The following is a 27,982-nucleotide window of genomic DNA, read 5'->3' on the forward strand; positions in this document are numbered from 1 at the left end:
GCAGAAGAACAAAATTAAATCCATAATTTGATGTCTTGATATAATACTTTTTGCAAACATTCAGAGGGAACACAAAATACAACAGAAATAACACAGTTTTCAAGGTACCTGACTGTATGATAAGGAAGTGAAGTTTTGCAAAAAAACATCTGAAAAAACAGTGTCATTCAGAATTGCAACATGAATTTGATAAAAAAAATGTCTGAGCTGTGCTGTATGCATTGCAGATATATAGTCTTACAAAATAAATGAGAAAGTGCAGTATATTGAGGAACAGTTATGCAGTACAAAACAGCCATTTTACTGCAGTTGAGACACATATCACAACACAGATGCTCTTTTATACCCAAGACCTGAGTGAGGGAAAATACTAGGTCTTAGGACCACCAGGTTTCCATTAAAATCATTAAAGAACCTAAAAAATGAATTCCAAGCCTGGTGTTGCTTTATTGGAATATGAGCAGATCTGCAGCCGCAACAGAAAAATTGAGGCTTGTGGTAAATGAAAAAACAATATTCAAAATTCAATAGCCTGGTCAAACAGAAGTGCATTGTTGCAGTCAAACGAAACAGAATTATAATCTAAATAATGACCATTGTAACAGAAAATTGTGTTTTTTGATTTAAAAAAAGTTATTTTAAAAGATAAGAATGTTTGAGCAATATTGTAAGAGGCATCATCTATTCACTAGATTTGGTTCCATTGTAGTCGCCCTGCATGTCCGCATCATCCTCTGCAGCATCTGAGCTGTCAATCATTCCCCGTCTGCTACCACCTGTGCGCCTCGGTGTACTGCTGAAGGATGATGGATCGTTGCCTCGCCTGAAATGTTACAACAAATCTTAGCGTAAAATCACATAGACTGCAGGTCGCTTGGTATCTGGTATATTTGTGTTAGCTTTTAAATAGCATGTTTTTGAAACCGTTTGAAACACTTTTTAATCCCAAACTGTTAACAAAGCCAAGGAAGAAGTTAATAAGTGATCTACCAATCAGCAACTGGATGGAATACAAATGGATTTTATGGAAGACCCAGGTTTTTAAAAAATGCTGCTTTCTTAAAAGTATAGTATGATACTGAATAATAGCATCACACAGGGTTTGATCTAAAGAATGTTAAGAATTTCAGTTCATATGTGATAAAACTACAGTAATGTGTCTGCTTTGGTTTAATTGATGAATGATTGGTGTGGAGTACTTGCAGTACAAATGTGCACCTGAAACACACAGAGATAAATCACTTCACCAGGGTCCTAATAAATACTTCACCAGAATACAGCCATAAGCATCTTTTACAGTGGAAAGTGGTATTAGATTTATAAGGGGTTAAAGGTAGCGTTAAAACCTCATTCGTAAACAGGCTAAATGAGGTTGGTTCAGAAAACAGAACCATGCTTTGAGAGCGAAGAGGGAAATATGGTCAAATAAATGCTAGTCTGGGTTCAGTTGATCTTCAGTGGAGGGATGGAAATCTCTTGAGGTTTTTTTTTTTTTTATGTTGTCATAATTTGTGTTTTGAAGATGTACAAAAGCATAAGGGGTTTGGAATGATGTGGGTGAGTAAATGATGACTTATCATACCTTATGTGCATACTCTGCAAAACCTAAGTATAAGTAACAAACCATATTTCACTCTCGCAGGCAGGAAATCTATTTGTGGCAAGTAAAAGGAAAGATTTGTGAGGAGTACATCTTCTGTGTCAACTTTTGAGCACAGAAGTACCTGCATAGTCACTGTGTGGGTTCAGGATTGCCTCTGCAACATAGACAGAGATAGACAATCTTCGGTTTGCAGTTTATAAAAGGAAGGGATTTGGGCTTTGATACAAGTGCTGAGAATTAGCTATAAAGCTTCGTCTTAAAGAGTAGTTACTGCCCAAAGATTTCAGTACATTTTGGGGTGCCGAGCCACGTCTTAGGAGTGTTATGCATACCTGAGTTTGCTCTTGAGGGAAGTGACCTCACGGCTCATGGTATCATTGGCTTCTGTGGCCTCATCCAGCTCTCTCTGAAGCTTTCTACGGGCTGCGGTGATTCGCTGGGACTCTTCCTCGCTCTCTTCCAACTGCCTCTTCAGCTGTTTAACACGAGCATTCGCCTTATCCGCCTGTGAAAGAGAAACACTTCTTAGACCAAGTGCTCAATACATTTTAGTATAGTGAATTATAAGATCATTTTTCTTTTTTGTAGGAATAGCTGTTCTGTGGCTAACCTGGTCTTTATATTGTTCTGCTTGTTTTCGTTCATCTTCCACTTGGAGCATCAAATCCTTGAGTTTCTTATCCTTCTGGCGAACTGCCTTTGCCGTGTTCTGCTTGTCTCTGCATTAGAGAGAAACATCAGTTACAAACAAACAGCAGAAATCAAGACATACAGTCTGTGACATAATCACGTTCGAAAAAGTTCTGACTTTTTTGACCACCATGAGATCTACATAAACTATGCTTCAAAAATTGGAGGTTGGTGGGATAACTTATCTGATAAAACATTATTGTGAAATTTTATTACAATAAAATATAAAATTATAAAATAACTGAATTTCTATTTTTATTTGACAAATCAGAATATATATATGTATACATATATACATACATATATATATATATATATATATACATACATATATATATATATATGTATACATATATATATATATATATATATATATATATATATATATATATATATATATATATATATATTTCATATATTTATTTATTTTCTTTATAGCTTTATAGAAACTTTATCCAAAACTATTGAGGATGCTAAGAACAAGCACATTTATGAATGAAGGAGAGATGAATACATATTTTTGTTATCTCATAAATCTGTATTGGTTTAATTTTCTTTTTAATCTTTTGAAAATGTTGTTAACTTTTTGTGGTCCCCCTTGCCACTCTTTGGGGGTCCACATACCCCAGCTTGAAATCCTTTTCTATAATAAAAGACTCGCCTGCTCTCCTGCTCAAGTTGTTCCTCCAGTTGTGCCACTTTGGCCTCAAGAGCAGTGATGGAGGACTTAAATTTGGATTTGACTTGGCTCTCCATCTCCTGGAGTTTAGCTTTCAGCTCTTTATTCTGCCTCTCCATCAACTGTCTGGCGCTCTCGTTCTTTTGGGACGTGGTGCGTTCAGCCTGGAGCTCGTTGGTAAGTTGGTCAACCTGAAGGATGAAGAAAACATTTGAGGAAATTACATGGTTTTCATCCAAATTACAAAGTTCTGTCTCTGTAATGGCATTTCCATTCTCAGAGTTTTCAAATCAAAATACCTGCTGGGCACTCTTCCTCAGCTTGTCATTAAGCATCTCCATATTGCCCTGCTCCTCCTCCAGCTCTTCCTCCAGCTGTTGAATCTTCGCTTCCAACCGTCTCTTCTCATCAGCCAGTGCAGATCTTTGAGGTTCAGTTAAACCACATATTAGTTTCAATAAGATTATGTGCTTGGAGCACATTTTTTCTGAAACGTTTCAGTACACAAACTGTGCTGGTATGTTTAAAAGTGAGCTATTTCACATAACTGAAATCTAGAACTACACTCTGTTCCTGTACAAACTAAAGAATGTCTACCATTAACTGTGACCGTGAAATCGAATCGGAAGTCGATTTATCAGAGGATTATAATGAATTCCACAGGATTCAAAGATTTCTATATTTTATTTTTTTGACATACTCACTTTCCAGATGCATTGCTGGCCAACTCGTCAGCCAGTTCATCTCTCTCAGCTTCAGCTTGCTTTTTAGCCCTCTCAGCTGCAGCCAAGTCCTACATTTAAAGAATTTAACTGAATTATTCAATAATAAAGATGAGACAATCATGCAAATCAATTGCCACACGAGTTCACAATATTTTTTGCCAACTGAACCCTTGAAACGTGACTACTTTTTAAGTAATGCAAGCAATGAATTTTAAAATAATGTTCTCATGTTTAGAATGCGTATCGTTATCTATTGTCTTTTTTATTTTTAAAATCCCAATTAGAATATCTATATCAGCTTATTATAATTACATTTTTCAAACGTAGTTCTATATTTGTATTTATATCATATATTGGTTGGGAAACCCTAAATTAGCCAATTCCAAAAACCCAGAATTGTGCTAGCTTGGAAATAATACATTTGTTTGAATGAACAGCCCCATACATAACTATTTTTGGACAAACATTCAAAGTTATCATTCATAGAAGCCTCACCTCATGCATCTGCAGAAGTTCAGCTTCCAAAGTCTTGGCCTTCCTCTCACTCTCCTTGGCACTGGATAAAACTTCCTCCCTGGCAGCTCGAGCATCATCAAGCTCTCTTTGGAAGTCTTTCATTTGAGCCTGCGTTTTAAAAACACACTCAAATAATTACTAAATTACGTATATAATTGGAGTTTAATAAATTTATCAAATCACAAATGTTAGTTTTCACCTGGAGCTTGCGGAGCTGCTTGATCGCCTCTTCTCGTCCCTTGTTAGATGTCTCAACTTGGCCCTCAAGGTCCTTTATGTCTCCCTCCATTTTTTTCTTGGAAGCAGCTATTAGAGTTCTTTGCTTACGCTCATCTTCGAGTTCAGTTTCCAGCTCACGCACCTGTTGGTGAAGATGTCCGTTTAAACCCATCCAAACATATGGAAGTCAAAGTGAAGAAACAATACTGCACCTGTTTGATCAACTGCCTCTTCTTCTCCTCCCCTTGCTCATCTCTGCCCTGGAGATCTCGCTCAAACTGGGCCTTCAGAGCCTGCATGTTGACTTCCAGGCGCAGTTTGGCATCTTCTGCAGCCTGTAATTCATCCTCCAGCTCTTCCAACTGAGTCTTCATCTCTTCTACCTGAGCCTCCAGGCCACGTTTGGACTTCTCAAGCTCATGTACCTAAAATTAGAAAATGTGTTTGACTGAAAATTCTCTGTCCTTAAAATGACCTAATTGAAGGTTTGTTTATGATTGACATTTATTTATTGGTTATACAGTAGTTGAACTTACACTCTTGCCCACATCATCTTTGGAGCTGACCAGGTCCTCCATTTCAGCACGAAGGGCTTTATTGGCTCTTTCGAGCTCCTCACGGGATTCTTGGGCTTCTTCGAGAGCTTTGGCTAAAGAAAGAGCTTTGGTCTCTTTCTCTCTGGCCTCGGCCTCTGCGCGATCTCGCTCATCTGCATACTTATTAGAGATGCTCTTCTCTTCAGCAAGCATCTGAAAGGAATGGAAGAAGTGAAGATACATCCACATCCACTGGCAAAACTACTTGATTTGGTAGACATGTAATGTTTTGAGAAGTGATAAAAAACCTGATCAAACTTCTTCTGTTTCTTCTCAAGGTTGGACACCAGCTGTCTCTGGTTGTCCAAATCCATCAGCGTGTCCTCAAGCTCCTGTTGCAGTCTGTTCTTGGTCTTCTCAAGCTTGTCGAAAGCTGCTGCCTTCTCCTCAAACTGAGTATTGGCAGCCTCCAGGTCTCTCTGCAGCCGCTTCTTGCCTTCTTCTAAAAGTTCAACATTACCTGACACCTCATCCAGCTTCTTCTTAAAGTCAGCGAGCTGTGGACACAACGGACATTCAAGATATAAATATTAAGGCTTTAATGGAGCAAGACCATTGATTATTCATCTTATCGTTAACCTTACCTGAATGTTCAGTGTCGAAACCTGCCTCTCCACATTCCTCTTTGCTTCTGATTCTTCCTCAAGCTGCTCCTGAAGGGCATTACGGTCATCCTCCATTTGACGTAGTTTGGTGGAGAACTGGAGTTTTTGTCTCGTCTCTTCAGCCAGCAACTCCTAAAAATGTCCAAGTCAGCCAACAACTCAAATCCTGTTCATGTTGCTAAATTACGCTTCTGCTTTGAAGCTATAAATCAAAGAACACTACATAACATTGCACATACCTGTGTATCTTGCACTTGAGAAGTTAAGCTAGCCACATCCTTGTTAAGTTTGATGTTCTTCCCCTCTGCTTCATTAAGAAGGTTGGTAACACTCTCTAGTTCCACCTGGCAGGGCAAGAAACATGTTAAATACACAAGACGTTTGAAGTAACAAACATGTTGTACTGTAGGTTCTACCGAAAGTGACAACACATTTCTAATAATACTAATCTTCTGCTACCACTCACAGTGATTTTAGAGACCCGATCTCCCAGCTCGGCTTTCTGCCTCTCGCTATCATTGAAACGAGACTGCAGGTCAGCAAGCTGTCCTTCCACCTTCTTCCTCTTGTTTTCCACATCCTGTTTGCTCTGAGTAAGAGAACGGATCTCCACATGGAGCTCTGATGTTTCCTTCTCCAAAGCTTGCTTGGCTTTTTCCAGGTTTGACTTTACCTAAGAAGCATTTCATATATGTTTTACATTAGCACTAGGAGTTCTTCAGAATGTAAACCTATGAACAGAAATGATATGGTTGCCTACTCTCTTGGACTGCTCCAGCTGCTCTGTAAGCTCCTCAAAAGCTTGGGTATGTTTCTGTCTCATCTCCTGCACCTGGGCCTCATGGACACGACTCTCCTCCTCCATGGCTTTCTTCAAAAGAGTCACCTCCTGCTCACGTTTGGCCCTAAACAATATGAATAAATTATCTGTGCTCTATTAAATCAATGCAATTCATGTCAGATTAAAATGCAGATGTATGTACACACACCTGAGCTCCTGCTGAGTGGCTGTGGTGTCCAGTGTGTCCTCCAGCTCTGATTTGAGGGCTTCAAGCTCTTCTCCCAAGTCTCTCTTGGTTTTTTCAGCCTTATTCCGGGCAGCCCGCTCTGATTCTACATCCTCCTGAAGATCTGAGATGTGTCCCTCCAGCTCTCTAATTTTCTTCAGTGCATTGTTTTTCTGAGCTGTCTCATCCTCCAATCTGAAACAGAAATGCAAAGGGATTACAAAGGTTACTGTACATTTCTGTGTGAATTATACAAGTATTTTGAATGTCGCTTAATTTCTAAGACAATGTCTGTGACGAAATAATATACAAAACAATCATGCATTCAAATGTTAAATTAAAGATCTGTATACCGTGCCAGTGCAGCCTGAAGCTCCTCCTCTTTTTTAGCAAGCTGGGCTTTCAGATCAGCAATCTGAGCTTGAAGGTCAGCAATCTGCTCCTGAAGGTCATTTGACTCACCCTCCAACTTTCTCTTGGCTTTTTCCAGCTCCTGTCGAGTCTTTTCCTCTTTCTTCAAGCGCACTACAGATTATATAAAAAATATATTCACTTATTACTGAATGAACTGAATTAGACATAAATGTGATTTCCAGACAAACATTATCATCATGCATCAACAGTAAATAATGACAAACCCTCCAATTCTGAGATCATTGACTCATGCTTATTCTTCAGCTTTGTCAGGTTTTTGGATTTTTCTTCTTCTTCAGCAAGGTTTGAGCTAAAGTCTGCTACCCTTTCTTCTAGAAGTTTCCTCTCCTGCAAAAAGAGTACTTAAAATTGAACACTTCAATTGCCACCAAAATATGTCATCTTAAAACAAGAAGAAAAATCTAATTTGTTGAATTTGACCTTCTGCAATTTGTTGTTGTGGTCCTCCATCATCAAGATATCATCTTCTAGCTTCTTGATCTTGGCATCACAAGTAACCTTCTCCAGTTGCAACTTCTGACGAGCATCTTCTTCCTCCTCAAGATGTTCCTCAAGATCCTTAGAACATTATTTTAGAGACAAGAGAGAGCTATGGATTAAATAGAAGCATTTAAAGATATCAAAGGACTGAATTTGTGTTTCTTGCCAGTGAATGAAAACCAATGAATGAAAACCTACTTTGATCTGATCGTGCATTTTCTTCTTTTCCAGTTGTAAGGCTGCACCACGATCCTCCTCCTCCTCCAACCTGGCCTCCATCTCATGCAAGATCTCCTCAAGTTCTTGCTTTTTGCTAGCTAACCGTACTCTCATTTCCTCTGCCTCAGCATAGAGCTCTGTCTCAGCCTGCAGCTTCTCCTGGAGCTGGTTCCTTTCATCCATAAGCTACAGATGGAAGGAATATATTGTACAATAAATGTATGATTAATTGCTTGTAAACGTAAGAGGACAAAGTAAGATTTAATCATACCTGTGCATGTTTCACTGAAACGTCTTTTAGCTCTGTCTCAAATTTTTGAGCAGATTCTTTGGCTCTATGGAGCTCCTCCTCCTTTAGACTCATCTCCTCTTCTTGGCGTGTCACCTGGAGGAGAGGCTTCACCTGTGGGCATTGATGGAAACATGTTTAGATGAGTACTAACAGAAACCCTTTAACATATTACTATGAAACCAAATTTTACAGGGAAATGTTTCACCTTGGTGAAGAGTCTCCACCATTGCCAGTTCCTGAGTTTCAGATAAGCAGCACAGTTCCTCTGGATCACCTTCATAGCTGTTAGCTGTTGCTGCCTCTTAGCAAAGGCCCTGCACAGAGTTTTAAATAAGAAGTACTCAAATTGCAAATTACCATTTTGAAAAATTTTGGAATGGAAAAACCATTTTATAAACTCTACCCACTTTCTAGCTAGGAATCCCCTGGCCTGTGCCTGGAAGGCAATGATTATGACTGTGATCTTCAAGTCACGCTCCTCTTCAAGCTGGGCCAGGACTCCTGTGCGGAAGAAGATTTTGCTCTGACCAATACGGTACAGATTTGGGTCCAGGTCCAGGTGCTTGATCTACAGAGAGGGTTAGGTATGAATACTGGTTGCCACAATTAGATACAAGTTAGCAGAGTAATGAAACAACTCTGGCAAGAATAATGGGAAAATTCCATGAAGAGGAGCAAAACGTGATGATGAAATCATTTTTGAGACTATTTAAAATCGGATGTGCTGCAGGCATCTTGGCTTTGTTCTCTAGAAGAGTAAAGTCTAATTTTGCATCTGAAACTTCCTGATTCAAGAAATTATTTTTTGAAAAGAGAGAAGTCTTTCTATGACATGCTTATTAACAAGATTTAATTTGATAACATCTTACCATCAGACAGCAGGCTTGCTTGCCATCCATGAAACCCTTTGGAATAGCACTTGGTGCCAAGACCTCATATCTATATGTCAAGGTAAAATGAAAAGAACTGTATTACACCTGATAACCTGTACCATGCAATATATTTGGCACAAAATATGTAGTCACACTTGTATTGAACTGAACATTGGAGTCCAAGTAGAAATGTATTTTTTACTTTTGAAAATGTTGTGAATCTTGCCGTGTCATTCTGGAGATTTTTTTAAATACTGTTTTAAGTTGATGTGCAGTTACCCTTACGAAAAATAACCATGGTTTTATTATAGTAAAACTGTAGTAACCCATGGTTTTTTGGCGTATTGACTGCCATTTGTAAAACCACAGATTTACTACAAATACCATGGTTAAACTATGGTTAATATAGCAAAACCATGGTTAATTTGTGGTTACCATGGTTTAACTACAGTAACTATGGTTTTTTGGTTTTATTTGTAGTAAAACCATGGTTAATTTTCGTAAGGGTAGACAAGTCAAATTAGTCTCACTAAATGAAAAGATCAATCTAAAATAATAAAGCTACCCACCGCTGTCTGAACTCTTGGAAGACAATTCTGTTAGGGAATCCCTGGCGGCAGATACGAATGCCCTCTAGCACACCATTGCATCTCAACTGTTCAAGCACCAGGTGGGCCTCCAACTTTCCTGCCTGAAGGAGAAAAAAAGTACCTTCAACATGCATATAGACAGATATAAAACTAGAATGAAAATGAACCCTATGCCCAAACAGCATTGGCACCACTAATTTTTACATGCTATGCAGTAATGACGTACCCGTTTCTCATGGTTAGGGATAATGCAACGGACAAAGTTTGGCTGCGTGTTGTGCAGTGTGGTCATTAGTTTGGCCAAAGACTCTTTGTAAAGCTGGCCCACAGTACGGAACATGCCCTTCTTGGTCTTAGAGGCACCAGGTGCAAAGCTGTCTGACATTTTGGCAATGGTTTCCAATCCAACCACACGGTCAGCTGAGAAATCAAAAATATAGATGTCAGAAATTATTTGTTATCTAAATTACTCTTTTGATGCAATACTGTGCTTTGATTAACCAAAACAAAAAATACCTGTAGAAAACATTTCTATTTGTGACACTAATTATTAACATACATTCAGTGATCGCAGCTGACTGGTGGATAGTGTATGAAATATGAGAAGCATGTTTAGCTGATACTCAATTACCATCTTTCCACAGATCTTGCACAAATGGATTGGAGGAATTATTGAGCAGCGCTGTAACATTGTCATTTAAGGGGTCCATGTTCTTGGTCAGCCAAGCTATGGAATTGTAGTCCACCTAATTGAGAAAGGGTAGGTTAGGGTCATGATATTTAATACGGAGTGAAAAATTCACCAAGAATGAACTGTGCACGTCTGCATTTTGTTAACAGTCTCCACAAAATTCCAACTGGACATTATTATCACAACACAATTCCCTACAGTATCTTGCAGGCCTGTTCTAAGTTCTGAATATGCCCCAGAGTCTGTATTCCTTGGGTTATTCATGCCTGGATCGCAATTCTATCCAGATATAAATCAATAAATGAATCTTTCCTTTAAGTCTGAACTCACCCGTCCAGCATAGTGAAACACAGAGAATTCCGTCTTGTCCTTCAGTTGCTTAGGTTTAGCAAACTTAGTATGATTAACATGAGTGTTACAAAGTTTCTCCACGAAGGAAACATCTGTTGCCTTTGGAAACCAACACTCTTCATCCAGCAGAGCCAGGATGCCTGGAGGATTGTTCTGTGGAGGAGTTTCAGTAAAGTGAGTGACATTACATTCTGTAACGTTAAGACATCATTACTTCTACGCAAGACTTCCATCAAAAGTGTGCTTTGTTACAGCAATTGCGTAGAGCAAGAACCATTCTGCTCCTGCAAATCTACACACATTCAAACTTACCGGTCTTTCAATGAGCTCGATGCAAGGTTGCAGATCCAGCCCAAAGTCAATAAAGTTCCATTCGATGCCTTCACGCTGGTACTCTTCCTGCTCCAGGATGAACATGGTGTGGTTGAACAGCTGCTGAAGCTTCTCGTTGGTGTAGTTGATGCAGAGCTGCTCAAAGGAATTGTCCTAAATAAAGAAAAACAGTATATTTTTACATTAGCCTTAATACTCAATTTTTTTTTTTACCAAATGGAATTCTTTTCTTTTGTTTTTTTCAAACCTCAAAGATCTCAAAGCCAGCAATGTCCAAGATGCCAAGGAATGAGGCACCTTGACGTTTTGTCTTGTCCAGTGCCTTATTAACTCTTAGAAGGATCCAACGGAACAAACGTTCATACATGGCTTTAGCTAAAGCTTCAATGGCAAAATCAGCCTGTAAGGGGAAAAGTATATTATTTTTAATACGTACTTCCATAATGACAATCATGCAGGGGATTGCCAGTTTCATTACATAAGTCACAACTTTACACTCTCTTCACCTGTTCTTTGGTTTGGGCCTTCTGCACAACCTCACGACCCACTTTAATGCGTGGCGTCAGAATGGCTCTTGTGAAGTCTGTCACATTAATGCCTTGGAGATGGCAAACTTTCTGGGCGGCTGAGAATAAGACACACATTTCAGAAGTCATTTATTGATTTATATTAGCCTGAGAAATCTTTAATTGGGCATTTTCTCCAATGTTTCTGACCTGTGTTGTCTGGCATGGTAGCCTGTTCCTGGTTCCTCTCTTTTTTGAACTCAATGTTACCCAACTGAAGCACAGTTGAGACAACTTTGAGCACATCTGACAAAATAAATACAATTTCTCAATTTCAATTTATCTTACTAATGTCTCAATGTCTCTAAACGTGTTTTGTTTTATAGACACAGTGTGTTTTTTTCACTGCATTTGATACCTGTTCTTTCTTCAACAGTGAAGCCCATGATATCCATGGCCTCCATGGTTTCTTCATACATTTCATCATCCTGGTTGCCTGGAATCTGGACATGGCCAGCCGAGAGGAAACGGTAGTTGCTGAAGTTTTCAAGCAAAAGCTCCTCTGCCAATAGAGAATAAAAATCCCTCAAAATATCACAGCAACAGTACAGTTTATGCAAGAATATCCATTAATTTATAAATCTGAGTCATTGGGTTTATAACCATGAAAAACTGTCACCATATGCCAGTATGTTCTGACAAATTGAAGTGTCTCCACCTACCGCGTAATTTGTCCTTTGCTCCAGCTACCATGTAGTAGAAGATGTGGAAAGCTCTTTCAGTTTTTGCTTGTCTGATACAACGAGATTTCTCTAACAGATCTGAAGTCATTTGGACATTAAGGTGAAACTTTGCAGAGATAAAATGTTTCAATTGATATTCTAATTGTTTATTAATTCAGGATCTGAGATTGATCTGCATATGTATTTGGCTTATTCAAGTCATTAAGGATACAGGTCTCTATGTTGGCTCCAACTATGAAACCTGTCACATCAAAGTTAATGCGGATAAATTTGCCCTGTAAAGAAATGATTTTGAAACCATTAATAAATTACAGTCTTGGTTGATCGGGGTAAAAAATGCTATCATACAACATTCGCAAACTTACGAATCGGGAAGAGTTGTCATTCTTGATGGTCTTGGCATTACCAAAGGCCTCTAGAATTGGATTGGCCTGCAGTAGTTGCTTTTCCAGCTCACCCTACAGTACCAGAGTTAGAAAGTAATGAGAATCATTCCATAGAAAACACTTCAAGGAAGATAAAAGGAGAATGGGACATGCCAGAAGATTGGAATTAAAAAGAAAAAAAAAATAAGACAACTAACAAAAGGCGTATACAATTAGAGTATACAATGCCACTTTTTAATTATAAATGTTTGGCAGGACAAAATTACAAAATGCCCCAAATCATTTCTTAACATGTGTGCTTCAGATACTTAAGATTCAAGTCTTAAACAGTGCACGAACAATTAGGTCATGTCCATTTAGATGGGCATAATCCCCTAAGATCAAAAGAATGCTGTTCTATCCGCTGCCAAATCTTATGCAGTGAAAAGCCCTGCCAAGCATGTCCACTTTATACAAGGATATCAAGAGAATTGGTTGAGGTCATACTTAGCATGTAGAAAAAGGACATATTAATGGGGATAATGAAATGGATCTCAGTAATAGATCTTCAAGTGTTCACTAAAAAAGATAAAAGTTACTCAGTGGGATGAAACAGAGTCCTTAGAGAGCATAATGCTGCCTTTGCATCACAAAGCCTCTTGTGTCATTTGACCACATAATTAATTTCTCATTTTTAGACTTAAACGAGGCAGAACAAGGTTTCAACCGTGACACAAACTTTCGATTACTTTCTTATTGAGCATCAAAAAAAGAAAATATCGAGAAAAAGAAAATATCTACCAGAGACAGCTTGCCGCTGAGAAGGAAAGAAGATCGCTGATAGCTTCAGACACTGACAAAGAAAAATAAAGTAAACTAGAAAGGAAACAGAAGAAGTGACATTTAGAATGATGGAGACAGAGAGACTGCTGAGAGAGAGAGAGATTGTTGGGAAGAAGAGGACAGAGTTGGTAGACTGTATCAACATTCCAAAAAAACACTTGGCTGATTTTGAAAGCTCCTCTCAGTGGTCTCAGGGCAAATCATATCAGCAGATGACAGCTTCATTGGTCCACAGAGTGCTAGTCAGAGTATGTGAGTGACGTGGGATGGAAGAGGAATGTGCAGTGGAGTTGCGTTATATTTCACTCCAAACATTAGTGTTTTCTCTTGTGCTCCATCGCAAATATAACAAGTAAAAAAATAACCCATAGTGCAATTAAATGTCAGCAAGAATTCAATGCGTTTTAAACAAATTTGATAAACTATTAAGCGCTCAGAAGAAAAGAAAGTTGGAGAAGACAAAAATGAAAAATGTTTTGAAAAATTTACGACGAATGGTGGAGTGTAGTGGACTTTAAAGTGTGGGCTAAGGGGCGTTTACAAAACATTGTTTTCAACTAAAACCGTAAAATTTTTAATCTTTTTGGTCATTCATTTTGGGGTCCTAAAAAAATGCTAAGTTTTGAAATACAGACACGTTGTGATTCTTTACAAAGTGAACTACTGGCTTGGTGTAACATAATACAGCATTCTCATGAATTGGTGTAAATGTTTTTGTGTACGGATGGCAATGAAACAAACAAACAAAACAAAAAATCCCAAAATGCAAGAGTAAAACATTTTTCGCTTTAATGCATCATCGTCGTGTAAATGAACCAGAAGTGTTCTTTTACATTAAACTAAAGTCTAATCTTCAAGATCAGTAGTCTATTCAAACTTTCAAACACACAAACAATCATGCTAATGGGCCATCGTTTTTTGAATCAATGTTTATGAAGTTAGAAAACATCATTAGAGAATACAGCAGGAAAAATAATTGGGTGCAAATTTCTCACGCCAGTCAGTGTAGAACAAACAACAAGACGGAATAATAAAAAATAAAAAAAACCCTGAGTGGAGTTAGAAAATAACTGTCGATTCACTCCACTCACATACTCTGATATTCTCTCTCCCTCACATACAATTCGCTTTATTACAGTTTCACCTAAAGAAAAAAACACCAATAATTTCAACCTTGAACTATTCAGACGCCAAATAAATACGATTAATAGGATACCAGAAGGAGTGTTTAGGAAATTTCAAAGTAGTGCATTCAAGTGTAACAAAACTACTTTAAGAACCAAAAGCATAACTATTATGGGCATACCTTTAAAGCTCATATGCATGGCAGTTATGCAAAAAAATGTCCTAAAACCAGCTATAATGTGTGCATATATTTTGTTTTCCTTGCATATTTCATGTATCGTACCTCGTAAGTACACATTAGCACAGATCTACTCTGAGATGGTATTAATATTCCTAATGCACACACATATGAGCTTGTCAGATGATGCACATTAACCTGTGGTAGATTAATTAGTGATCAAGGAAAAATGAGAAAGGATGTAAGATCAACAATTCAAAAGGCTATACGTTGGCATGCACACACACTGTGCTCAGACACACCGTTTCAATACCAGGCATCCGCTCTGGCAAAGAAAAAGTTAACCACATCTCAGATGGGGGAATGGCACACACGTGATCTAACGGCATAATCTTGATTTCATTATTTTTATCTAATGATTTTTTTAACCATCATGCAAACACTGGAGCTCTTTGGCACATTGTCTACAGCATTTAAACAGTAGCCATTCGGGTGGTTTATGGAGGGACCCATGTAAGACTTGTCTAATGTCACTCTCAGTGAGAAATTCAAGCATGCAAACTCTCAAACCCACACAAGAAGGAGTTTTACACAATCCTTTTTACTCACATAGGCAAACTGTTGTCCTGTATGTTGCTATTTGAGGAAATTCATTAAGGAAATTAAGGAAATTGTCATTAGAAAAGTGTAAACTAAGAGCATTCTGTTGCATTCACTGGTTTTCCTTTAGCATATGTAGAAGTCTTGATTTCCTTGGGATACAAATGGCTCAGCAGCATATAATCCAAACATATTTCAGTATCAGGCAAAATAACAGCCAGTACAAGAGACAACATAATCTTGTGATAAATGGGATATGATATCAAACATTAAAGACTGAAATGAGTGTTCTTATCTGTTCACAGTTTGACCTCTGCACATCATTACTTTAGTGATTTAAAAGGATTCAGAATGTCAGACTTTGATTCAAAATAATGGGGTCAAAGCAAAGGACAGAGGTTATCAAAAGAGACAGGTTATCAAACAGAGAAAGAATTTTTCAGACTATTTGTACTTACAGCGCTTGTGTCTTTCTTGCCTTTGTGGGACGAGGCCACTACAGCCAAATACTGGATGACTTTCTTGGTGTTTTCTGTCTTCCCAGCACCTGATTCTCCACTAGGAAGAAAGCAACAGTGAATGATAAAACTGTTCTTTCATTCAGTAATACCTATGATCAAAATACCAATGTTCTTTTTTTTTTTTTTGGCGAGGCATCAAAAGAACAATATTACAGTTTTAGGTGAGACTAGGTTTTAGTTGTATTAAAGTTGCGGTAGGGAACTTTTGACGCTCTAGCGGTTAATAAACAGAACTGCTTGCGTCTTGCGGAAGAACATCGTAGCCGGAACTACTTCTCTCTGTTTATGTCTATGAAGAATCACAAAGGTACTGGGTTACTCCGCCGCGGTATCCCCGAAGCAATCTAAAATAGTCCGAATATAAACACTTATTATAGGTGCACCCTAGTGATTAAGGACAAGCCAAAAACACGGTTTGGAAAATGGATTCATGGTATACTCGCTTATTAAATAAATTTTTCTACATTTTGAACACAAACAAAGTTACGGACCGTAGCTCTGATTGGTTGTTTTTTACCGGGAGCGATGGAGTTTCTGCAAATGGCAATAGGACCACTGGGAGGAGCCAGAGGAGCTTGATTTTTTTCATAGATTATCTGTCTCATATTCTACTGTCAGGATATAATGACAGGTTTAATAAATATGTAAAAAATATTTTTTTTACAAAAGTTCCCTACAGCACCTTTAATGTCATAAAAATCAGTACAGGTTTTGACAGTTCTTTTCAGGTTGTCTGCCATATTTATGACCATCAACAGAGGAAAAGTAATGGCTGTGAATACAAAATACATGAACAGAGATACCAAGAAAAGTATAAATCATTAGAATTTTTTTTTTAATAAGTGTTTTTGACATCTCTTATGTTCACCAAGGCTGCATTAAAAAAGAAAAAGGAAAAAAAAACACCTTAAAAAGGAATATTGTGAAATATTACTATTTAAAATAACTGTTGTATGTTTTTTGAAATGTAATTTATTCCTGTGTTGCGAAGCTGAATTTTCAGCATCATTACTGCAGTCTTCAGTGTCACATGGTTCTTCTTGAATCATTCTAATATCCTGATTTGCTGCTCAATAAATGTTTCTTATAAATAAAGTTGACAACATTTGTGCTGCTGAATATTTTTGTGGAAATTGTGATTGTGAAGTTCAAAAGAACATAATTTATATATATATATATATATATATATATATATATATATATATATATATATATATACAGTACATATATATATATATATATATATATATATATACACACACATACACATATGTAGATTTTTTTAATTATCATCTATAATTTACCTTGTTACAAGGGGTTACAGTGCACTATTGCCTTCTGTGATAGGAAAGAGATATGATTGAACCTTCATTCTGAAAGCTAACATTTCCATATTAGGAAAACTGAGCTGGGATCTACAGGCCCTGCTGCAGCCCAAGGGCTGGTTCTTTGGCAGGAGCAGGATGCCCTCAGATCACTTCACTCAACACATATAAAGCCATTTATACTTTACGATGCATTGTTTTTAGATCCACTGATCCACTGTTAAATTCATGATGGTTACGGTTACTGCTGCCAAATGGGGATTGAAACACTGGACTATTCCTATACACTGCAAGGATATGGGAAAATACGTATGGATTTTTCATAGAGCCCTCAGATCAGTGGTTTTTAACAATCCATGTGTTTTTACAAGTTTAACGGCACCTTCTTATTAATAGTCTTTGGGTGATCATTCCCAGTCTCCAAAAAGGGTCTCCATGAGAGCGTTGGGCCAAGCAGAAACATCCTGATGTCATTAGAGAATTCTACGCCCTAGCTACGGTTGCCCTAGAGCAGTTTAAATGGCTTCCGTTTCCTATTCCACACTCAGAGGAAGTTTGCAGACAGTATTTATGGGTGCCTCCCACACTGACACATCGAATCAACACCATTTTATTTTAACATCCGCATATTTCACAGCTGTTTTATTACCACACAGATGTATAACAATGAACATGACCCTTGAACATCATTTTATGTCTTTTCAGTAGAGCAACAGCTATTTTCACACGTTTTTTTTTGTTTTTTTCAGGACAGGCAATTTTGTTGCGGGGCCTACACAGATGCAAACCAAATGCCCAGTAATGACTCAAAAACAAGCATAATTGAAGCCAACATGCTTGATCTGGATTGAGAATCAGGACAGGGGGCACATTTCCTGTGAGTAGGCCGACTCTGAGGAGACATGACCCTTGAGGTTCATCTGCCTTGTTCCCACTGCTGAGAACTTTTTAAAAAATGTGATAGTAGAAGAATGTGGTTGCAGCCACATTTTAATCGTTAAATATTAAATTAAAAGGGTCTTGATGTGTTTATCATTAGTCTAAATTTGTCAAAACTGTTTTTTTTTTTTGAGGAATGTAAACAGTAACCACTGACACAGATGACATGCCTTTAACCGCTGTCAGATGACACTGAATAACATCATATGGCTTCATCTGCAATGTGATTAAAATGCTGTGTTTACAGGGGTCATTTGATGCGATTTCATTTTTGCCTTTCTCTTTGGAGTGTTACAAGCTCTTGGCGCATGAAGAAGATCTGTTAATTTGCAAAGATTAAAGTCTCAAATCCAAAGATATATTCTTTATCAAAGTTAAGACTCTGCCATGTCCCCCTAAAACGGCTCATTCAAACACGCCCCCACATATCTGCATCACAATGTGGAAATATTTGTGTAATGCGGCCAAATTTTCACACAAAGAAAGAAGGTGTGGTTCCAGTAACCGCAGCTAGTGTTGAAGCAGTCATGTCAGGGAGATGCTGTGTATCTAGGTGAAAGCAGAAGTACTTTATTTGGCCTTCTGAAAGTAGATGCATTTAGGAATCTTTAAGATTACTTACAACAGAAAAGCAACACATTTTATGGAAGACTGTTCCGTGAACCGAGGAGAGGAGGTCATTCTGACTTTGCTACGACAATCTGGTGCCTCTGAATCAGCTACTATAAGTATGTTTTGTTATTAATTTAAGTATTTGCTATTGAATGTTCAAATCGCGTGTATGTGAGAGAGAGACAGATGGTTACACAGTGGAGACAGCTGTCTTAACCGTCCGTGGCCTGTGTACTGCTGACACATACGAGCTTCATTACTGTATCTGTCAGGTGACTCTGTTCCTCTTTCGGGCTTGAACTGATGGTCAAACTAAGGACATTATTAACTGTATTTACATTTATTTTGAAAGATGAAGCTCCATTATGGAAAGGGGCGTTACATTTCCGACGAGTGCTTGCTGTGTTCGGCCAATCACAATGCACTGGGTCAGTTGGCCAATCAGAGCAGACTGCGCTTGTCAGAAGGAGGGACTTTGTAGAAAATTACACGTTTGAGAGAGGCGGGGCCTACAATAATGTACAGTATTTGAAAAATAATGTGTTTTTTTAACATTAAAGCATGTCAACATATTCTGTTACACAAGATAATTATATGATCCCTTTAAAGAAAATTAAGAAAAAAAACATTTCAAAAGTCTATTTATTTGTTAAAATTAAGACTTTATGCAAAACCCTGATGTTACACAAATTTTAGATTCTCAGAGCAATTCAAAACAGCTCTACCTGTCTATATCTATCAGTAACTGTGTTTCAGCCATTACCCTTATGAAAATAAATATGGTTTTATTATAGTAAAAGTGTAACAATGTTTTATTTTGCTGTATTGATTACCATTTTTATAACCAGAGTTTTACTTCAAATTCCATGAATTATTAGTTCGTGAATTTTTCATTCATGTATTTTAAAAATTCATTCTGCAGCCCACTGGAAGTCCTGGTTGAGAAGCAGTACTTTAATAATACTAATAAGTGTCATTTATATAGTGCCTTCCCATAATTTAAGGACACTTTAAAATTGAGATTCAGCAGGGATACTTGTTAGACTCAAAGCAGTTATTTCAGTGATGCAAATAAAACAATGAAAAGCACTCACGTGCAAAGAATAGACTGGTCCTCTCGATCTGTAGAAAGAAATGACAGACATTACAACGACCCAAGGAAACTGTCAGGCTGGTGCTTATGGAAACTGCAAGACAGTATACCATGTCGTTTTTGAATATCATGAAATACATAACGGCTGCTTTTAAGCCTAAGGGGGAAAAGTTCTTGACAGTAACTAAACTGGTCTATGATGAATACCATTGTTATTACAGCATCCAATAATGCACATAATCTAATAATCTTTGATTTCCAGTGCAGCAATTTGATTTGCTGAAGAAGAAATTGACTCCACTCTTCTCTTGGGAGATGCAACACAATTCTTACTGAGTTCAACAATGGGATAATCATTGATTCATGCTGCTAAAATTAGAAAACCTTCTCAGATGACCTCGGCTCCATTTAAGGTTTTTTAATCCTAACCGTACAACAGTGATTGTTTAGAAAGCGGAATCGAAAAAAATAAATAAACATACATTATTGGATCATTTATTAAAGAAGTATTTGATTAAGTCAAACAAAATATGATAATCTATGAATGAACAATCCTAAATCAATGAATTTATAGTTCAAATTTAAATAGGATAGAGCTTGTTCTTATCTATGATCCTGGAGGCTGGGCGGACGCCCAACAAGCTAATCAGCTGAATGTGAGCTCGCTGGTTCAACTCAAGCACTATAGAATGTCTTCTGTTGTAAACACAATGAATGACTATTGCTCATTTTGGATATGACTTAAGCTGGGCAGGTTTCCACATACAGCATGAAGTCTGTTCCCTTGTTTCTTCCTAATTAAGGCACAAATCGAGGCATTCAGAACACAGAATACCACATCTAAATACACTGATGGGGAAACTGCACCTCAGCCAGAGAGTTTGATGAAAACAAGATGCACAGGTATTGTTTTATCCCAGTTACATACAATAATGACTCTATAGATTCAAATACAAAATATTTATTATCATAAATTAGTGATGTGTGATATACCAGTTCCAATTGGAAACTGGTGTAAATTACACACGGCATGAAAAAAAAAAAAAAAAAAAAAAACGCTGTGGCTAAGCAATCTAGAAAGTGTCGTGAATTGACTCTTTGAAAAACCCCAGCCTTAGTTACTGTTGCTGTGTCCGACAAAGCCAAGCCCCTCTCACACTACACATCAAGTTCTCACATAGTAAAATAAAAAAAGGCCAGCTTGATGTTTCCTGGCCTTAAGCCTTAGAGTGAATTTGCATTCTCATGCACCCTGTCAGCTGTTTTTGTTTGGTACAGATATGTTTTATTTAACATAATTTCACAAAGCTACAGACTATTCTGCTTTAGCTTTAAATTTTGAAATTATACAATCTAATTAACATTAAAAACTGCTCATACTAAAATGTAGCATGTTTGTTTGGATCGTAATTAAAATGCAGTGGTTCTGCAACTGTTTCATGCAATCAGATTAATATAAAGGCACAGTTAGGGACAAACCGATAAACCTACAGAATCCATAAAAAAACAAAAAAACATGTTCAAGATTTTTGGCTGCCAAAGCACTATCATAAATAATCTAAAAACTATTTCATTCCTTTCTATTCCATCCCATATGGGATTACGACAAGGCCACACCACTCGGTCAAGCGTGTGAACCTTGCTGGACTTCAAAGAGAGATCAGTGTAAGCCTGAGCAGGAATGTGAATACTGACGCTCATGGCTGATCATGCAGGATTTATACTCGTCATCAGCTGCAGCAGGATATAGCTGCTGTAGGAATCCATCAAAACATGTTAAAGATGTCTTGTCATGTGGTGTTTAGGTGCTATAAATGTATTAATTTTGTGTTATGAACAAGTAACTGTTATCACCAGTCTTCATACAGCAGGAAATGAGTCTCACTGTGAACACAACACGACATTGTGCAATGATCTGCATGAATTTACAGGGTTTGAGCATGATCGTTCGGCCCTTGTCTAATGTAAACAGCTTAATGAGAAGTGAACTTAGCAGAATTACTCTTGAGGAACAGCGTGACAATGCATCTTCCTGCTTCTGCTTTTTGAAAGCATATTTTGCAAGCTTTACATTTCTGAGATATTCCATTGCAAACATTGCAGAGAGGTTTTGTTCACTTATCTTTTCTTTATCTGACTCCAGTTCATTAACATGAGCGGATTAAAAAATTCATTGGCAACACAAGAACTACACTGAGGTGTTAAACATCTTTCCGATATTCTTCTTTTCATTTAGCACCTCAATTCACTCAATAACACAGCTTCAAACTGCTGTGGGTAACAGCAGCTTTTGAAATCGTTTGAAAGTTTAAAAGTGTTAAAATGGCATTAAATGTGTGACCTGCTGACACATGTGTGAATGCTTTCCTCACACCAAAGACAACCTGGAGAAATATGAGCTTCTACACTTCATTTCAACAAACAAGAATGACATTCAAAGAGCACACTGATACACTGTTCTGATGCCAATTAGTAAAATAAACATGCCTTTGGGATGCATTTGAGTTTGAAGTTTCAAACACAATGGCTATTGTGAAATCCAAAGATTGAGATGTTGCAAAGAGAAGAGAATGTGTCAATGTCCAGCGGGCCAGGCCTCACCTTGCATCATGTTCCTGTAAGCGTTGTCTGAGATGGAGTAGATGTGGGGAGGTACCTCGTGGCGCTTTTTGCCTTTGTACATGTCAATGATCTTCTCGGAGTAGATTGGCAGCATTTTATAGGGGTTAACCACCACGCAAAACAGCCCGGAATATGTCTGAAGAAAGATAACATCTGGGTTTTCCACTGTTTATGAAGTGTTATGAATCCATCAAGTAAAGCACAACAAAGAGACACGGCAGCGCAGTAATGAGCCATACAATGTGCCGTAAAATTTACATTAAAGGAAGTTTGGTTTGAGTCTGTATATTATAACTCAAAATATTTGAAAGCTGAGGTGAATCATATTCCATATGGAAGACAGAAAATGTGTTAACTAATGGTTTGTTACCAGAGTGCAAACATAATTTGGAGGCCTGTGGTAGTTATATAACCCCTCACCCTTGGGAAATGTATAGTTCCTCTTTCTTAAGCTTTAGAGTTTGTAAATCATGATTGCCATTTTAACCTAAAACTTGTCAGTGCGTTTTTTTTTTTGCATTGGTTTGGCCACAATGAATCAGTAAGCCTAATTCAGCTGTGTAAATGCATACTTGTTATAATTTATTAAGCATTCATTTATTTAAAATTTAAACGCACTATGGCATACTCACATAGATGAGTCCGGAGTAGTACCTCTCCCTCAGGTTATGGAGAACAGATGCTTCATTCAGGCAGGTGAGTTCTGCCATATCCTCCACCTTGCTGAATTTGGGTGGGTTCATCTTCTGGATGTCATCTTTGTTGACAGTGATTTTCTTTCCATTGTCCACCAACTCCACCAGTACCTCATCGCCACGTTCCTCTTTGATGCTGGCTGACTCAAAACCATGTTTTTCAGATGGGATCCATACCAGCTTTTTGGCCGACCAATCTGCCTGGGCGACAGGACTGTTAATGAAGTCTCTGTCTGTGAAAAGGAATTTCTCATCCTCACTCAGGGTCTTTTTCGTCATCTTGATGCTGGGTTACGACAACTAGAATGAAAAGGAAAACAGATTTTTAAACAATGTTTTTTTTTGTGAACAAAAATCTCTGACTTGCATGACCCTGCAACACTACTAATAATCATTTTAAACATTATTGGCCACAATATTGGATCTGTGCAATGGACTTTAATTAAATACAAGGTGCTAAAGGTGGAAAACTATTCAAGGCAAGGGCTGTAATACCACTGAGGTCTCCCCAAACAATTAGAAATGGCCAAATTGTCCCCAAAATATTTGGCACATGACTTTTTTTATTTTTTATTTTTTATTTCTGATGGTCAAATTGTTGCCCTCATTACTCTTGAAGTTAGTTATCTCAAAGAAGGCGGAGCTTTACTGTTCACAGAAACCGGGCGTTAATTTCACCACAGCTCTTCAGTAGGGTGCAAGGTTAGATGTAATTAACTCAAATTTTGTTACTTTGAATTGGAAAATATATGCTGTCATTTAAATGATCCTTTTAATACAGAACTGAATGTGATGGGACAAGAATCATTTTTTTATGTTTTGCTTTTTTTTACATATTAGGTATACAAATAAGATTGAATTGATGCATATTTTAACATAAAAGTATTATTTGCAAACATTTCAACCAAATTCATTTACAAAAATTGCATTTTCAACATATCCGGCATGCAAATAAAATTGAATAAGTGCATATTTAAAAATAAAACCCTTTACTTACTTAATTCCTATAAAAAAGTCCATTGCCATTGGGGTCTTCAAACACACACACACACACACACACAGGGGTCTACCACAATGTTCAAGGCCTATCAATTGAATATGCAACATCAATCAACATCATTCATGGATGAATTTTGGTTCTAGTTTGAATTCACTAACACTACGTACAGTGTAGCTTTTGCAGAGTTCACCAATCAAACCAAAATGTTCCTTAACAAACATTGCAGCGGTCACGGAGGAGGAGGGAACCACAATTATCCTCTATTTAGATGAAAGGGTAAGAAAAATGCTTGGGAAATATAAAATAATGTTATCAGTATTGATTAAACAACCACTCAGTCAAGCCAAAAACTGTACATAACATCCCGATGGGCTAAACATATATAATCATGTGATAATCTCCACAGCGAATGCTGTTTTTCTTGTTACTTTTGGAGTTCAGCTGTGGTCCCGTGCTGTGATGACCATATAAGGCTGCCTTCAAGTCAGTGGACGCTCTGTCGACCTAAACAGCAGAAGCAAGTGAACTCCCAAACAAAGCCCTTATAGGGAATAGTATGTCTCCAGCCGGACTCGCAGTTTACTCCAAAATGATAACATTAGGCAGGGACAGTCAGAGGCTGGAGGGGGTCTGATTTTCCTGCCATTTTCTCTCACCCTTCCCTTCCCCTGGTGGGCTGATATAGGGAAGTTTACACAAGTATTTTCAAGTACAGTAGAGTTGGCAAACAGCAGGTGCAGCTTCATACAGCCACAGAGCTTTAAAAGCAAGTTGGGGAAACAATTCCAAAGCTACGCCTTAGATATGAACCAATTTCCTCTGACATTTATAACTATCCATTGTTTGTACATTCACATTGTATGGTTATTGTAAAACAGGAAAAATATTTTTCTCACCTACTTACTTTCTAGCATAAGTTCATTTAAAAAAAATAAATAAATAAACTGCAAACTTATATTCTAAATTATAGGCAGGACAACCGGCACCAAAGTCATTTTACTCTTTTATGCAAAAATTTGCATAAAATCTAAAACCAACAATCAAAGTGTTGTACTTGCTCATGCGGCAATGGAGAATGACTAAAACATAATATCTCATCTTTTGTGTTTCTTCAGAGCCCGTGTTGTAGAAAGAAGACTAGATGAATTTAACGTGCTGACACATTCTGAAAGTATAAAATATTCAGCGTTTCTTAGAAGGGAATCTGTAAATGCTCTTTTTTTTACATGAGGAGTCTGCATTATTTTGTCCAAAAAGCGACAAATCGTAAAAAACTCGCCTGTTGGAAACAACGAATGGAAAATGGTAAACGGCCTATAATCGTTTGGGGGCGAGACAAACAAACAACATTTTTCTATGATAAGCTGATTTAATTAAATGAGGGAATTTCCTGTGTCCTCTACATAGATTCACATCACTTTCATTTCAGCACTTGAAGGTCATTGAGCTTTCAATGGATCAACAGTTTCACTCCAAACGTACTCTCCAAAATCAAATCTAAAAAGTTAAGGCTATGTTTTATTTCAAATAAAAATTCAGCTTTTTTGACATGACAGAAGTAAAAGGTAGCACAAATGAACCTTGGCCTGTGTTCAAGTGGGCCTGATGCCCAGAAGATCATGTGACCATGTGTTGTGCGGATGGATTTTTGTGACCCCTGGTCCTGTGAAAGGTTTTCTCCTCTTTTCTCTACTCCTCCTCATCCTTTTCTCATTCCAACCATATGGTTTACTTTTTCTCATGAGCAGCTGTGGCATTTCAGTGTCTTATATTAACAGTTTTACTGAGATGAACGTTCATACAAGGTCAACAGCTCAAGCTTTAAAGCTGTTGCAATGACACTATATACTGAATATAATGCTTCCTAGATCATCATTTTGCCATTAATGACCATAAAGACTTTCTTTCACCAAAACATGTTTGATCCATGATAGGACTGGATAAACTAATTCACTACTGAAGTAAACTGGTAAAAATTTAAGTCTACTAATCTTACCAATAAAATGGTTAAACTTCCTTTTTCTGCCAAGCCTGCTTAAATTCAACTTCTGCCTCATGCACACACCTTTTACCTTCACTAGGAAAGATATTCTGAAGCTGCCAGATATTTCTCCAAAGAATTAAAATAGTTAGATTTAGGCCTAAATAGCTAATTCACACATAAATGAAAATGCATTATTTTCTAATTCACTTGCATGCAGTTCTAAACCCAGTTTGTTTTTCTGTGGATCACAAAAGTTGGCTTGCATTGTAAAATTGGGAAATTGAGTTGTATCGGCCACTTTAATGATATTGTATAGTGCTTTTGCAGTCGTTTTAAAGCTTGGCACTTTATTAAAAAGCTGCCAGATTATTCTCTATTAAACTGCACAGGAAAGAAAGGTCTAAAAGGTTTAGGACACAAGGTTTTTCAGCTGTGTGACTGCAGAATATATCTTAAGAATGTTCATGTAACTGTTCAAGGATGAATGGATAAATGACCCCATACATACTAAGTACTGAATTGAGTGACTGGTTCCCTTGCATTTTACTTTTGCATTTTTACTAATGCATTTTCTCACACTATTGTCTACACTTAGTCTGTGCATGTCATCACTACAATAGGAAATGAGAGGACAGTCAGTTGACACTGTCTGGTGTTCACCACAACGTTCAGCAGAAACTGCATTTAACAACCATATTTGGAGAACAGGAAACTCTTTGGTTTGTCAGGCTCACTGCTTCTCTCATTCTACGCACTTTCCTCACCCATTTCCTATGACAGACTCTGCTGAAGTCAAGCTTTTGCGTGAAAGAGCAGATAGAAAGACATGGTTTCTATCTAAACCTCTCATGAGATAGTCTATAATGGTGTTTTGATTAGAAGGTTAACAATTCCTGATTTGTTGAAAGCTTTTGCTCTGTGCAACAAAGTTATAATTTAATTCTGTTAATTGAATACAAAGTAATTCTGTCATAGTTTACTCACATCCTCATGCGGTTCCAAACTAAAAAAAAGTTATTTTTCGAGTGGAGCACAGCTGACAGAATCCATTCACTTTTACTGTATGGAACACAGATGCAATGAAAGCAAATGGTGACTTGAGTGACTAAGTCACTAACATCCTGAAATTCATGTCTTTTTATGTTTCACGTAAGAAATATAACATTTGGAATAACATGAGGGTGAGTAGGCTAAATGTTTACAGAATTTCCATATCACTTTTTTTTGCAAAATATCACTTAAACATAAAAAACTGTCAAAAACATCTTTCAAAGGAAATGAATGTTGAAAGCTTCAGGTTTCAATATTTAGTGGAAGATTAGTTTTCCTTACACAGCTCTGCACTCAAGCAATTTTTTTCATACATGACACTGAATAATCAACTTACTGGCAACCATTCACATCGATTTACACAGCTGAAAGCCTCCGTGAGCCCCGTATGCACAACTGAACCAGTAATATTTAAACTACTTATTATTAAAATAATATGGATGCATACTCACAAGGCTGACGAAAACTTGCCGCGATTTGGAAAGTTAGGTTTTGGAGAGTCCCGTGACAGCGAGGTACTCCAAAGACGAACAGTCCAAATTAGAAAGAAAAGCATGAGAACATAATTTAAACTGAGATGTGGATCAGTGGGCGGGGCCGAACAGTCGATCTGCGTGTGATTGGTCAGCGTGTTTTGACAGTTCAGGTGAACGGTCTCCTATAGCGAGCATCCTTTTAAAAGTTCTGTACTGTTTCAACACAATGTAACACACTAGATGTTGTAAGAATACAACTAATTACAGCGAGCGCTGCGTTCTCAGACAGAAGACAGCAATGATATTCATTCATGAATTCATTAAAGCACAGTTCCATATTTAATAACTGTTAGTTTTTGCTCAAAGATTCAGTTGACTAGCCACTGAGATCCATAAAGTGCA

The 27,982-nt window shown here is 37.5% G+C and overlaps 1 protein-coding gene across 3 annotated transcripts; it reads right to left on the bottom strand.

The window, feature by feature from the left end:
• Positions 1-32: 32 nt before the first annotated feature.
• On the bottom strand, positions 33-27,704 carry myh11a (myosin, heavy chain 11a, smooth muscle). 3 transcript variants are annotated; one of them, XM_026257683.1, is made up of 43 exons: positions 27,557-27,704; positions 23,008-23,370; positions 22,355-22,511; positions 19,755-19,782; positions 15,722-15,821; positions 15,273-15,299; positions 12,518-12,610; positions 12,364-12,427; positions 12,132-12,230; positions 11,828-11,971; positions 11,620-11,715; positions 11,410-11,528; positions 11,151-11,303; positions 10,883-11,056; positions 10,550-10,723; positions 10,160-10,274; positions 9,755-9,948; positions 9,508-9,629; positions 8,936-9,005; positions 8,474-8,634; positions 8,272-8,380; positions 8,046-8,177; positions 7,754-7,960; positions 7,496-7,633; positions 7,279-7,402; positions 6,994-7,165; positions 6,623-6,835; positions 6,394-6,538; positions 6,100-6,306; positions 5,873-5,977; positions 5,613-5,765; positions 5,277-5,525; positions 4,969-5,181; positions 4,645-4,857; positions 4,413-4,574; positions 4,193-4,321; positions 3,677-3,765; positions 3,272-3,395; positions 2,955-3,163; positions 2,214-2,322; positions 1,936-2,108; positions 1,725-1,757; positions 33-823 (listed from the first exon to the last, which is right to left on the bottom strand). In XM_026257683.1, exons 2-42 carry the CDS (start codon positions 23,347-23,349, stop codon positions 1,733-1,735), a joined length of 5,832 nt encoding a protein of 1,943 aa, XP_026113468.1. In that variant the 5' UTR covers positions 23,350-23,370; positions 27,557-27,704; the 3' UTR covers positions 33-823; positions 1,725-1,732. The 3 variants fall into 3 exon arrangements, with proteins under 3 accessions (XP_026113468.1, XP_026113461.1, XP_026113463.1); XM_026257676.1 differs by lacking the exon at positions 1,725-1,757; XM_026257678.1 differs by lacking the exons at positions 1,725-1,757; positions 15,273-15,299.
• Between the last annotated feature and the right edge of the window lie 278 nt (positions 27,705-27,982).

Source organism: Carassius auratus, chromosome 6 (genome assembly GCF_003368295.1).
Source record: "Carassius auratus strain Wakin chromosome 6, ASM336829v1, whole genome shotgun sequence".
In the NCBI taxonomy this organism is placed as follows: Eukaryota; Metazoa; Chordata; class Actinopteri; order Cypriniformes; family Cyprinidae; genus Carassius; species Carassius auratus.

Bases quoted from the DNA above. Each gene is read 5' to 3' on its own strand.
- myh11a (XM_026257676.1), bottom strand. From the start codon at position 23,349: ATGACGAAAAAGACCCTGAGTGAGGATGAGAAATTCCTTTTCACAGAC. The intron at 22,512-23,007 runs GTGAGTATGCCA...ATCTTTCTTCAG, and splicing joins ACTACTCCGGACTCATCTAT to ACATATTCCGGGCTGTTTTG. The intron at 11,972-12,131 runs GTAGGTGGAGAC...CTCTATTGGCAG, and splicing joins AGCAAAGGACAAATTACGCG to AGGAGCTTTTGCTTGAAAAC.